Source organism: Aspergillus luchuensis, chromosome 7 (assembly GCF_016861625.1).
Source record: "Aspergillus luchuensis IFO 4308 DNA, chromosome 7, nearly complete sequence".
Taxonomy (NCBI): Eukaryota; Fungi; Ascomycota; class Eurotiomycetes; order Eurotiales; family Aspergillaceae; genus Aspergillus; species Aspergillus luchuensis.
In genome coordinates, this window is record NC_054855.1 from 593,281 (window position 1) to 606,965 (window position 13,685).

The following is a 13,685-nucleotide window of genomic DNA, read 5'->3' on the forward strand; positions in this document are numbered from 1 at the left end:
CGACGAGACCTAACCATTGCGGTTCCGAAGCACGGTTCACTTTGCGTTTATCTCATTTTTCTTCATCCTCGACGCTGACTGGTTCATCTCAGCCCCTCGTCACGTGGCTGATGTTAGTCAGTTGTATAAGCACTCCCATTGGACAGCGTTACACCTAACCGGTTCCTTTCCAAGCATCACGGCCAATCAGCTTGTGGCATCGGTTGGAGCCTTTCAGTATCCAACTGCATTTGTGATTGTTTTTATCGAGTTCGGAAAGACTCCGAAACAACTCTCAGTCGCGGTTCTTGGATCAATGCTCAACTTGCCGTATCGGGAGATGCGGAGTAGTATGAACGAACGTCCTTTCATCCTCCAATACTGGACTCTTGTATAGAGTGGGAATGAGTAGTCTTAGTGTACTCAAAGGTCGCAGAAGACTGAGCTGGCAATGACAAGTGATCCTTATTAGGGTTAGCAGTCCTCCATGATATAACACAGCCTTCTATGTTTGTTCAGGGTCATGGAATTTACCGATACAACCATATACATGCATCAAGGTAGTCGCTATCAGAACATACAAGGTAAAAGGCAAGCGACTGAACTAGCGAATATTGAGCAGTATGGCGACATTGGCGCATGAGAAATATTAGTTTTTTTCAGGTTCTTCCACTGCATAGACCTCGTCTGCAAATTTGAACAGTTGTATCCTGCGTGGTGGACTGATCATCATATGTCGACACTTGAAGCGTACTTCCGAGGTTCAACCATTTGGCCAAGGATTCGCCATCAACAGTCCAGTTTTTCCTGGACAAATGGACATCTTCAGGCATTCCTCAAGGGAATGGCTTCTCCGCTGACAAATATCGAAACTCCGTCCAAGATCATGACATCGTAAGCCTATCTGTAGTCACTAGTAGAGTAACTAGCCCCGAAGAAGATCAACCGCCCACCACATCTGGGCACTGTTGCGCGGTGCTGCCTCTGATTAGCCCGAGAGTCTAATAAGGTTGGTTGTTACCCGCACGTGAGGATTATCTTTCCTCAATGAACCTGAAACACCTGTGGGTTTCATAGTAGTTTTCTGAGCCTAAAATTTGGGACCTGGGCAATTTTCCACTCGCCTTCGATGGATGTGACATCTGCTCATGTCCGGTAGAATTGTATTGACTGGGTCAGTTCATGTCCTTCTGCATTAGATAGATTGGTGACGTGTAAGGTTTAACACGAAACTTCCAGAACTTGGCATATGTTGGTAGCCAATCAATACTTGGTCTTTACTTCCGATGAAAGGAAAGCACGCAACTACACTCACGTCTGATGCCAGTTTAGATAATAAGTCCGCTAGACGTATGGAGCATGTCATGAGAACGGGAGAGTCGTAGACGCTGATGAGTAGGCTGAGGAATGCCCATTAATATACTATCAAAGGTCAATAGTTCTGTCCCTATTGTCAAAGAGGGCACATGTCAGCTGGGGAGGGGCAGAGTTGGTTTCACAGGGAGATTTGCCACACCGTCACAAAGCGACTAACGCTCATTAGGCAGGCATGAGCATGAAACACCCGCTTCGGCGACTGGATACAAGAACTATATTATGTTGAAGTAGAAAAGACCCAATGTGATGCGTGTGCATCACATCAGACAGTCTCAGTGTATGGGATGTAAAACGCTCTTGGCAAATCATAACAGCTATCGATTCTGCAATGGTCCAGGTATTAGTCGTCGCCGCAGATGAGATCTATCCCTCCAGTATGGGTGATTGATTAATATAACAAGCCAGATGCATAATTTTGAGGAGCTATTCATTGACAATCAAGTACGTATCAGTACAAAACGGTCAAAAGCTTGTCTGCATAAATACTAAGTACGGAGAACGTTTCAGCATGGAGCATAAAAAACGTTAGATGGTGCGCCTTGACTTGAAAGGTCACAGGGTTTACTCAGTAATGATATGTATATTCCCTTTTTGAATGAAGTGTGCAGGAAGAGGCTCATGTTTCCTCCTAAATCTCACAACCCTATCAGCATGATAAAGTCCGAGATTCTATCATTGGCCTTCATGCCTATGGCTTGTGTACACTATTTAGCCACGCAAATCTGGCCATTGTATAGTGTTATTTGTACACTTTTATTTACCTTTGCTACTAGATATTCAGGTATCTCTTGAATGGCTATCACATTGACCTAATAGTCAGATGAAAACTGGCGCAGGAGTCCTCTGCCTAATGCATATGGGACATACGTCGACAGTGATTGTAGAAGTTACTCACATGGTAGTCTCTCTAGCTTCTGCCTCCTTCAGCATAGTCTGACATTCCGTTAGCGAATATGACGAATCGATGCTTTCATGCCGGGCTTTGTGCTTTAGGCGGCAAATTGCAGTATGTATGCATGTATTGCCGAATTATCTAAGAGTCAGTGCATATCAATACTATCAAGTATAGCAGATTAGGGTCGCCTACCAAGGGCAAAACGGCCCGATTAATGCCTTCGATGCCTTAGGCATCAAGAGTGGGAGATAACTCCGCCGATCGACCCTGCGATTGCTCCACATTTGCCCGTTCCAACTTGTTCTTCTTTTTGAGTCTCCGGGTTAGGTCTTCCAGAAGATTTGAGAATGGCCTTGTCCTTCAGGGCCGCGTACTCAAACCAGACGACGGATAAGCCATCTACCGTCCACCATAAGGAGGAATACCGTGCCGTCTCCCCGCAACCGTGAACCTTGATCCACCACCAAGTATTATAGCTGACGGACAACGGTCTGGCAGGCATTCCTCCTTAGGCTTTATTCTCTTACAAGTGGTCGGGCTGTCTAGTCTGGGACTTATGACTGGGCTTATCAGGCTTCTGGAATTGCCTCAATGAATGATCTCGTCCACACTACTCTTTGGCATCTGCGGCAAGGACTCTCGATACAAAGGCCAATGGACCGTCAACACTTCAAGGATAGGGTCAAGGCTGACGCAACCAGCCAGAATGTACCTCGGGCACTGATCAAGTGCCCTGGATGCTTGGAACGCTGATCAGGAACATGGTTGCGATTATTCGCTCCGATTGGCGGCTGAATCAACCATGACCCATGTCTATTCCGAAGGACGACTCCAGACCCATGAGTCTCTACGTTTGTAATTGCGCTTACATGGGCAGGGAGATTTACTTCCTCAAGACCCTGAATTTGTCAGTATGCATCACACAGAGAATGTTTCATGGGCTCATCTGGGGTGACTTGGCTAATCAACATCATACAGTGACTGGTGGTGCCATGACGGACGTGTCGAATAAGGCTGGGTCCGTTCCCTCCCTCTAACGGTTCGGCCTCATTTTTGGGATCATCGATCAATTTCTGTCTTGGACTAAAACCCCGAGCCCGCCAGTGTTTCAAGATCCCTGCGGTTTAGAGTTGGGCATTTGAGCAGACACAGCAACCGACTCCGAAGCCAAACTTGCTCATGAGGCGGATTGATGTTGGTTCTGTCCCGCAATAGTAAGATGCCGCTTGCATCATTTGGGAACGCGTGCTCAATCCCATTGCAAAACCTGGTTCATCGATGATCTCATCCGATCAACCCTCACGGACGGCATGTTGAACCCCTATGCCTATCAGCATATCACCTCTTCGCGAGAGTCACCCGCCGGCAGACTTATAAAGGATCCTCGTGGTCCGCGTCCCCTACCCACTGTCTATCAGGCTTCATCGCTTCCTTTCCTTCAAATTCGATAGTTGCAGCTCTCGGGCTCCTCATCCTTTCTTTCCACAACACTTAGGATAACAATCACTGCAATGAAATTCCAACACGTCGCACCGGTGTGCCTTGCGGGCTGTGCCCTGGCCTTGCCGACTCCGGTCGAGAAGAGACAGGATCTCTCCGACCTCCTTCCGTTCCCTATCCCAAGCGGTCTGATTCCGACTGGCCTCTCCCTCCCATCTGGTCTCTCCCTCCCCTCAGGCCTCCCCAGCTTCTCTCTGCCTACGGATCTGTCCGACCTAGGCTTGAAGCGCCGGGACGTGCCTTTCTCTCTGCCCTCTGGTGCCGCACTCCCTACAGACTCCCAGGGACTGTCTCAGCTACTGCCATCTGGTCTTCCCGACCTGTCCGGCCTCGGCATCACCCTTCCCACCGGGCTTCCATTCGAGAAGCGCCAATTCGGCGGTGGTGGGGGCCCTGAAGGCGGATCATCTGGCGGTCCATCCTTTGGCGGTGGTTCTGGAGGGCCGTCTCTCGGCGGCGGCGACTCCAGCTCATCCTCTAGTCCCTTCGGAGGCCTATCCGGTTTTGGTGGCGGTGACTCCTCTTCTGGCTCCTCCGGGTCCTCCTCCAGTCCCTTTGGAAGCCTGCCCAGCTTGGGTGGCGGTGACTCCTCTTCCTCCGACTCCTCCAGCCCCTTCGGAGGCCTACCCGGCCTTGGTGGTAGTGGCTCATCCTCCTCCCAGTCCGGCGGCTCTCCCTCGCCTTCCAGCGGCTCATCATCCTCCGGCGGGATCCCCGACTTCCTCAACGGCCTCGGAGGCTCTTCCAGCGATTCTTCTAGCTCTGCTCAGCCCTCCAGCGGCAGCCCTCTCGGCGGCCTCTCCGGTATCTTTGGCGGGCTCGGGGGCGATTCCTCTCAGTCTTCTAGCAGCCCCTCTAGCTCCTCTCAGCCCTCCAGCAGCGACCCATTCGGCGGGCTCTCCGGTATCTTTGGCGGACTCGGAGGCGACTCCTCCCAGTCTTCCAGCGGCCCATCCAGCTCCTCCCAGCCCTCCAGCAGCGACCCCTTCGGCGGACTCTCCGGTATCTTAGGCTCTCTCGGGGGCGGCTCCAGCTCCTCCTCGTCCGGGGGTGATTCCTCCAGCCCTTCCCAACCCTCCGGCAGCTTCCCTAACCCCTTCGGCGGCTCCTCTTCCTCTTCCTCTTCCTCCGACTCTTCTGCCCCGGCTCAACCCAGCGGCGACGCCCCCCAGCCCAGCGCCGCCTTCCCCAGCATCAGCCTCCCCGAGCCTACCGGCAGTAGCAGCAGCAGCAGCAGCAGCAGCAGCTCTTCCGACTCCAGCGACAGCGACTCTTCATCCTCTGCGTCGGACTCCGAGCCCTCTCTCAGCCTTCCGACTCCGTTGGCGTTCTCGCCCGGTGGTCTGAACCTCCCGGCTCCTTCGTCTAGCTCGGCTATTCCGACCAGCTCGGCTGTTCCTACTAGTGCGGCTGTGCCGACTGCGCCGTCTTCGTTTAAGCAGTTCTTTGCTTAGAAGATGGTCGACACGGGGTATACACAGATGGGTCAAAGTGAGTGGATGGATGGATAACCGGGCGGAGGAATTGAGGTTGATGAGGATGGATGGTGGATATGGGTGGATGTGATTTTGTTATGTCATGCTTGCTGGTCAGGATATGAGGATATGAAATTTACATGGTAGTTCACTTTGTTGAGATGGCTGTGGTGTGTACCTAGATTGTCAATGAGATGGTCAGTTGGTCGTTTACGCTCATACGGTAGTAATCCGTTCTGTATATTGGTCTTTGGTATTTCAAAACATCTTTGTTTTAGGGGAGGTAGCCAAGGCGGAGGAGTGATGAGAACCGTCCTGGCTGTCGGACAGGTGATATATGTGCGGTGATACGAAAGAAAATGGACATTGTAGTACCCCTTAGACCCTATTGGTGGATGTGACTCCGTTATTTTAACCGCAAAATAATAGATTGCCTTTATCACTAGATACTGAGACAAGCACTTGCCCAAAAACAAGCAAGACACAATACCACTGCAGAGGTGTAAACATATGCAGCATATTCAAAGTGTATTCAAGTGAACACGTCAGTCGCATAACGCATGCTCGCCTTCAAGTGATCAAAGAACTTTTCAACTTCCTCATCATTCACCTCAGGTGCGACATCTTCCTGCTTCGCCTCCAGCGCCACCCGACGGCGCTCCTTCATCACATCGACGTAGATATTGTTAAACGCTTGGCGCACAGCCTTGCCTAGTTCTGCACTTCCACAAACATAGATCCTAGCCCCCTGCTCAAATAGCGAAACTACTTCGTCGCGGTCATTTGTAATCCGGTCCTGGATGTGCTGGGCTACGGAGCCGTCGGTGGGACGGCTGTATGCCCATCTGACGTCGACGATACCCTTGCGAGACCATTCAGCGAGCTCTTCGGCGTGAATGTCGTCCTTGCCTTTGGTGCGGCAGCCAACGTAGAGAATAGCCGGGGCGGGCTTTTCGGTAATAGAGTCGCTTCGGCTGAGGATCTTTTCAGCCCGGTCCATGACAAAACCGCGGAAAGGCCCTAGGCCGCTTCCTGCGCATGCCATTATCATTGGCGTGTTCAGGTCGGTGGGGGGCTTGAAGCCTGAGTGGGAGGGACGGACAGCGATGTGAACGCGTTCGTCGGGTTGGAGAATGGAAAGGTAGGTAGAGGCTACGCCCATGTACGGCTCGTCTGTGCCGGAGAGAGAGGGTGCGTTGAGCACGGACACTGTAATTGAGCATTCTGTCGGGTCCGGAAGGGGTGAGGATGAGATAGAGTACTGGCGTACTCGCATGGGTGGGAGCATGGCTAGGAAGTCGCCGAGGGGTAGGCCTATGGAAGGATAACGATCCAAGATGTCCAGCAAGCTGAGGCGTTTGGTGACAACCTCCTCATTGAAGCGGCTAGGACTGTTCGCCATGTATCGCAGCTCAGCCTGGGATTCTTCGTCGGCCACAGCTGCATCTGCCAGAGCAATCAGGTCTCGTTTAGACGCGGGTTGGGACAGTTCAACATAGGAGGAGAGGAGAGCGAAGGCGGAGATAGGGGTGTCAATTGGAATGGCTGACGGTCCGCTTTGGGTCTGGGATGGCTTGCGAACAGTCAAAAAAGCATCCCAAGGCAGCTTGAACCGACGCATTGCTCGACGGACGATGCTCGTTGGGTTCACGGGAAGCACGGCAAGGTAATCACCGCACTGGTAGGTCATGTCGCTTGGAAGTTTGATTCTCACCAGTCGTTTCGCTGAAACGTCGGGTGCTGTTAGGAGTTGGTTCTCAATCACATATCCTTCCTGCAGCTGAAGACCCAAGGTTGTCACTCGCTTTTCCGAGCTGAATTCGACTTGTAGGCCTGAGCTGGCTTTCTTGCCAGCCTGACCCTGAGCTTTGGAGCCAAATTTCGCACTTATGGCAGGCCATAATGCCGACTCACTCCAGTTATCGAAATCAGTAAACATGTCGGCGATGGCGGTATCAACTAATCCAATATCACACAAGCGATTCCCACCATGCTCGCCCACCAGCTCGTTGATGGCTTTTGGAATCCGGTAAAAGGTAGCAGTCCAATCATCTTGATGGAATCGGTGATCAGCGAAGTTACATAGAACAGAAACCACATGGATGATAAGGGAGACTCACGATGTCCGCAACCGAATACGGCATAATTTATGCCCTCGAGTTCATTATCCTTCGCTCCGCTTAGCCACTCGAAAAAGTGGGCCGCATTGTCAGCGGGTTGGCCTTCATAAGATGCAGCAATGAAAACCACAGGATCTCCTTTCGGAACATTCTCAGTGGCAGAATCTAACGAATTGACCTTGGCATTAAACCCCCATGCGGCTGCATCATCTGCCAATCTCCGAGCCAAAGCCTCGCAGGTTCCGGTGTTGCTACCGAAGAAAATGTGCATCGGCTTCATGTCTCCCTCAGGAAGGGCTGCGTCTTTCTTACGTTCCCTGCTAGCTACCTTGGAAGACTCAGGAGGCACGGATCCACTGTTCAAAGCGGACTCCAAGGTTATCGGGTCCAGCCCATGCCTGAGAGTAGCTCTCATCTTAAAATCCTGCGGCTTGATAGTGAGTGTCTGTTTGATCCGCAGGTCGTAGCTTGGATCATCCAGCTGAAAGTTGAAATTTTGCAACAGCAAAGCAATCGCCAGTAAGCCTTCTTGCCAGGCAAATGGCCGCCCAATACAACCTCGCATGCCATTTCCAAAAGGCTTCCAGGCGTTCCGAGGGAGATTGTTGAAATTCTCATCCAGCATCCTCTCTGGCTTGAAGTCCTCGGCGTCCGCACCGTAGACCTTGGGGTCGCGGTGTAATTTCGGGAGAAGCACTGTGATTGGCTCGTCCTTGTTTAGAACATATTTTCCATTGCCCAAGGTCACGGGGTCTTCCTTGTTCTTAGTCGGATGCGCATGGACTCTTATGGCACTCGCCGGGGGGTTAAGGCGTAGTGCTTCTCGCATGACTGCATTGATATACGGCAACTTGGGGAGATCATCCACGGTAATCTTCCGTCGGCCAATCACCCTGTCCACTTCTTCCTGTGCCTTTTTATACGCAGGTGCATTTTTGAGTAGATAATAGAAAACAAAGGACAGCATTCCAGATGTAGTTTCGTGGCCTGAGGGTGAGAAAGGTCAGAACATGATAAATCACAACGACCAAAGTCAGACAAGGTACCTACCTGCGATCAAGAAGGTAATCATGTTGTCAATGATCGACTCATCACTGAGGCCCTTCCCTGACTGAGGGTCTCGGCCAAGGATGAGAGCGTTGAGCAGGTCCTTCTTGTCCGATGGATGCTTTCTCCTATCTTCGGTCAACTCCTTCGCCAAATTTCTCATGTAAGAAATATCGTTCCAGAAAGAATTGTTATCGCTTGTGGGCAGTTGATTTAACAAAGATGGCCGCTGTGCCCTATAGCTAGCAACCTGCAATCCACCAACCATCGCTTCTACGAAGGGGTGCATGCTATCGTGGTAGAAGGAGTTGAAGCGGGTTCCCATGGCGCAGAGAGCGATGGAGTCGAGAGTCAGGCGGGTGAAATCTTCCGTGACCACAATGGGAGTCTCAGGTCCCTGTCGAGCCCATTTCATGACGAGTTGGTTGGCAATGTCTTGCATCTCTGTGGCAGATTGACAACTCATTAGTCCGATGCAATAGGGGTACAATTGGCGATGGGCTGCTTACCATCGAACATGGCCCTAATAGATAGGGGCCCAAAAGCAGGAAGAAGAACACGGTGCGCAAGCGCCCAATTCTCTTCGCCGGGGTACCGGGCTGTGAATAAACCATCGTGAAGAAGATGGCGAAGCTGGCCCAAACCACCATCTACCGATTTAGCGAATCGCTCCTCATTGCACGCTTCATCGACGAGTTCTTGGGTAGAAATCACCACTCTCGACACGCCGAAAGTGGTCAGGCGGTAGATTGGACCTTGGCAGATGCATCAGATTTAGCAGAGATAATCATCTCAATGAGAGGAAGAACGAGTCAAGGCTAGCTGACTCTGGAGTGAGACGCAAAAGGGATAGAAAAAGCAAACATGGCATTGTGGAGGGGTAAGGGCGGGGTTACCATATTGATCTGCCAGCAACTCAAAGCTTCGGATTGGCATCTCCTGGTCAATATCGTAGACATTTCCCAGAAATGGAACGCCTTTGGGGCCTGGGATAGGAACATGCTGTACGCTGCTCATGATGGTGTCTGGATATGGATTGGTGCCAATTGCACTAGAGCTCTTGATAGAGAAGATGATTAGTTCTCACAAAAGGTCTGGTGGAACAAACAACACGGGGTTTAAGTTTCGCTCAGCGACCACAGATCACCTGACGGACACAATTTTACTGAGTCGAACTGAACTGGAGAGGAGACAGACACATGCAGGAAGGAGACTTTATACCTCGTAGAAATTTGGAAAATATTGCGGTCGGAGGGAACGTATGCCTGATGATGGTGCATAAGTGCAGTGCAGATGAAGTGTCATTACTCCACGCCATCATCTGCGGAAGGGAATCCCCAGCCAGAAGGCCGCCCGACTGCAGTGCATACCAGGGCAACCATAGTGGCGAACGTCATGGGGCTGATGAGATTGGATCATGATACAATGTAGATCAATGAGTCCAGAGGACGGGATCGTAAAGTAATGGAGAAACAGCGCATCTACCGCGGCCTGTAAGCACTAGCGGGAACCTCGGCCAGCCAGAGATGGAGGTTTACTATTCATAGCTGGGGTATGAATTATGATTAGCAACGGGGGGCATATGATCGGTCCATCGGTATGTCCGACACGGAGATCGGTGACAACGGACCGATGGCTGAAGTTAGTAGAGACTCCGTGACAACTCCAAAGTAAGTAAAAGCAACGATCCATTCCATGGATGCTCTCTCTTTTTATGCCACTTATGCGTTTTGGTGGATCCAGATGATGCTTGGTATGTGCGTATGATTAGTCATCATGGCCCCCACTTTGCTATCGAACTGGTCTCGTGGCGCAATGGTAGCGCATTAGTTTCCGGTACTAGAGGTTGTGCGTTCGAGTCGCACCGGGATCGTTCTTTCCTTTTTGCCATCCGACCGTTGTAATACTTTCTTTTTTCGCACCGCATCTCACTCAACAAGCATCCTTGCGTCATTGAAATCTCCGTCTTGAACCGTGTTCCCGGTTCACAACCTTATCGCTCGGTCTCGAGGCCTGTCCACCGTGCTGAAGCGGCCGCAAATGCGAATTCCCAGAGATAATACACCCATCAATAATAATATTAATAGAGCACCGTAGATGATCGTAGGCACGCTACAGGACGTGACAGACGGCGATATGACTCGGTCTGCTTCACTATGGAAGCTCTATACTACTTAGATAGGCCGACGGGGCTGGTCAGTATATCAGTCAGGGTGCTTAGCTGATTTCGCAAAGATATAGAAGCAATAATCTGCGTAGCCCAGAAAAGAATCCGTTTAAATGCAAGTTGGTATATATACAAGAGGAAATGAACGCTCGTCCTAGGACCACAGGACTGGAGAAGATGATGGGAGCAATATGAACAAGATCAAGAAAAAAACTCAGTAAAAGTTGGATAGTGCGCCGCTCTCCCGATCGTGGTGCTCACTCAATATGGTTCAAGAACAACTCCAGCGCGACCTTGGCCAGCAAAGCAGGCGCTGGTATGGATTGCTTCGCCGCGTTGGTGTGACGGGCACGCAGAAAGCTTCATACAAATCCCCACAGAAAGAGACAAGGTGGCACCCCTGGAACAAAGGTTGGATTTATCGTTTTCGTCATGGACACAGAGGTCATTATAAAATGGATACTTCAGCCGGCTAGGAGACTGGCTGGTAGCCCTTATGTTTCCATTCGCTTTGTTTCCACTCGGACTGGAAGTTGTTCATCTCCGTCCGTTCGGAATCCCACTTCGCATCGTTCAGGGCATGTTCGAGACGGCCCCTCTTGCGCTGCCGCACACAGAAGAAGATGAAACCAGCAAGACAGCTGGCTCCGACAGCTGCTACGCCAATGCCGACACCAGCCTTTGCGCTACTTGGTAGTTCGTTCCATTTTTCGGACAGTGACTTCGGAGGAGGCTTGTTGAGCTGTTCCACGGTGGTCGAATTACCACTAGGATTGGAGAGTCAGTATTGTAGGTATAGTGGGATAAATCAGCTATAGGGAGTTACTTACGACACGACCTTGATGCTTTCCCAGGATCCCGAATGGTCTGAGTACGTATACTCCTTGCCGGTGTGGAAGTCATGCACGCGAACCTTCTCAACTACCATGGTGTACGGGCCAGCCGAGTAATCAATCTCACCACCTGCCCATACAATGGTACCATGAGGCTGACTGGGATCGCCGGCAGGCCAGATTCCAAAGCGGATGTTGCTGGGGGTCTGGGGGAAGTTCTTGCCACCCACAGCATCTTCATACTTCAGCGTGCGGACCAATTGCTGGTCAATCCACCACTCAACCTTCTCGCTCGTCCAGTAGGTGGTATAGTTATGGAATTCCGTGTCGGCATTAGGAACGTAGTGGAAGCCACCCCGGTCGAAAGACGTGTTGTTGCCCTTGCCGAAATAGTTGGACTGAACCTCACTGGTGTTATATCCCACCCACTCCCAGTCGATCTCGTCCAAGTCATCCGATTGGAGCACCACACTGCTCACTACACCACCACCCTTGGCCATCTTGACATGGGACTCGACAATGCCAAAGAAGATGAAGAAGTTAGATTGCATAGTGGGCGAATCCATCTTTTGAGCGATGGAGAATTCCGCACCCTCATCGGTGATGCCAATATTGCCGTTGGTGACATTCCAGATCGTGTCGTCGAGGGTAGAGTTGAAGTACCAGGTATGATTGGTACCTAAGGCTGGGTCTGCAGGACATGTTGTATTGAGTGGGTTACAGTTGCTGAAAGTCTGAGCGGTAACAAGACTAAGACTGGCTACCAGCAGCGCCAGTACATGAAAGAGTGACATGATGGCAGGCTGTGTTGTCGAGGGTCACCACTCCCCAGAGATCTCGGTTGCAATGAGCGGAACGACTCGGGTAAAGTTGCGGGTCAAGGATCTCTCCCGAATATGATAAAACGTAACAGAGGGATCTAAATGGAGGGATCGAACCCTACAACGGCGTTGTCGAATATCCAACTGTTCCCCACAAGAAAAGAGTGACGATTATTGAATGAATGGCAGTGCGATCGAATCGCACGAGGTGTGTTTGATGCCCACCGGCAAGGGAACGAAGGGGAGCAGGAGGAAGACAGGAACGAGATGAAACGGAGAAGAACAAACGACAGGAGAGGAGAAGAACGAGAGGGTATGACGGTTTTCCTTTTAATTAATTTAGAGCCATGGCATCCAACCCACACATGGGCGTTGGCAAACACTTTGCTTTCCCTTTTTTTTCGTCCCCTCATCACTAATATCCGAGTCATGCTTATTTTTAAACCAGCATGTCTCTCTTTTTTCTTTCCCTACATTGGATGTCACTAGTTCGGCCCTAAACATTAAGGGGCACTTTTGAAACAGGAAACTGCCCGACCAAGAGGGTACGGCTAAACGGTATTGGGCCTAGCGGGCTGCCGATCCACTCTGGATTGGCCACTAGCGTGGTCCCTGACCCTGACGCTAGTCTGATCTGGAAAGGGTCGCTTGTACCCGCCAAGACCCTGCCGCGATGGGCGATAAGCAACGCTCAGGCACCCAAATCCAATCAGCTCAGGGGAGCGTCGTTGGATCTTCCTGAAGATTAAATGAGTTTGTGTTAGTATGGGTTAGTCTGATTTGATCCGGGCCAGAGATAACAATTGCCACTGTGCGAGATTCGGGGAAGGGTCCTGCCAACAAATCATCAGGCTGACACCCACAGTGTAAAGCCTCTGTTCCCGACACTCTTCATTAATAACCAGGGTCAAATTTGACCTTGCTTCGGAAGCATCCCAGGCACCAACATCCTGCACCTGGCCAAGACCCTTGGCCTGTCGAAGTCAAAGGCAGTCTCAGCAGGCGAATTACTAGTGGCGGGGCTGGCTGGGGAAGGTCTCAGCACAAGGCCAGTGCTGTGGCAGTGGCTGGTGGATGCCATTGAACAGTGGACACCACTGCGGCAAATTTTAGGTCCGTTAAATGGGGTGGTAATTTTGGAGTCAGGAGCCAGTAGTCTAGAGACACCGCAACCTCCCGCAAGGTTCGCCTCCTTGTGGATATAATAGGCGAACCATAATTCTTCACCCTGCAAAGATTAAAGATATGAGGATCAGCAGGAGGTCTCAGTGCTGCAGAGGCAGAACATGCAGATATAAGGAGCGTTTTCAAGGTGAGGTTGCAGACCGCTACCTACCAACTTATGCAGAGCGTGCAGTTTCGGATTTGCCAAGCATTCTTTCACCCACTGCCAACACCCGTTCGGATGAGCGCGAGGCCAAGATGCCGAACTGCAAAGAGGGTGCCTGACCTCGTATATTATTAGACGCCA

The 13,685-nt window shown here is 51.1% G+C and overlaps 3 protein-coding genes and 1 non-coding gene across 4 annotated transcripts; 2 read left to right on the forward strand and 2 right to left on the reverse strand.

The window, feature by feature from the left end:
• Positions 1-3,762: 3,762 nt before the first annotated feature.
• Positions 3,763-5,205, forward strand: AKAW2_70245S (extracellular proline-rich protein; the record flags this gene model as incomplete). Its single annotated transcript, XM_041682805.1, has 1 exon — positions 3,763-5,205. One exon carries the CDS (start codon positions 3,763-3,765, stop codon positions 5,203-5,205), a length of 1,443 nt encoding a protein of 480 aa, XP_041547129.1.
• A 553-nt stretch (positions 5,206-5,758) lies between these two features.
• On the reverse strand, positions 5,759-9,410 carry AKAW2_70246A (bifunctional cytochrome P450/NADPH--P450 reductase; the record flags this gene model as incomplete). Its single annotated transcript, XM_041682806.1, has 5 exons — positions 5,759-7,278; positions 7,347-8,333; positions 8,397-8,837; positions 8,903-9,148; positions 9,290-9,410. 5 exons carry the CDS (start codon positions 9,408-9,410, stop codon positions 5,759-5,761), a joined length of 3,315 nt encoding a protein of 1,104 aa, XP_041547130.1.
• A 784-nt stretch (positions 9,411-10,194) lies between these two features.
• On the forward strand, positions 10,195-10,266 carry AKAW2_t70001S. Its single transcript has one exon. It is a non-coding gene; the product is annotated as a tRNA-Arg (tRNA).
• Positions 10,267-11,032: 766 nt separating this feature from the next.
• Positions 11,033-12,187, reverse strand: AKAW2_70247A (glycoside hydrolase family 16 protein; the record flags this gene model as incomplete). Its single annotated transcript, XM_041682807.1, has 2 exons — positions 11,033-11,327; positions 11,391-12,187. 2 exons carry the CDS (start codon positions 12,185-12,187, stop codon positions 11,033-11,035), a joined length of 1,092 nt encoding a protein of 363 aa, XP_041547131.1.
• Positions 12,188-13,685: the final 1,498 nt, after the last annotated feature.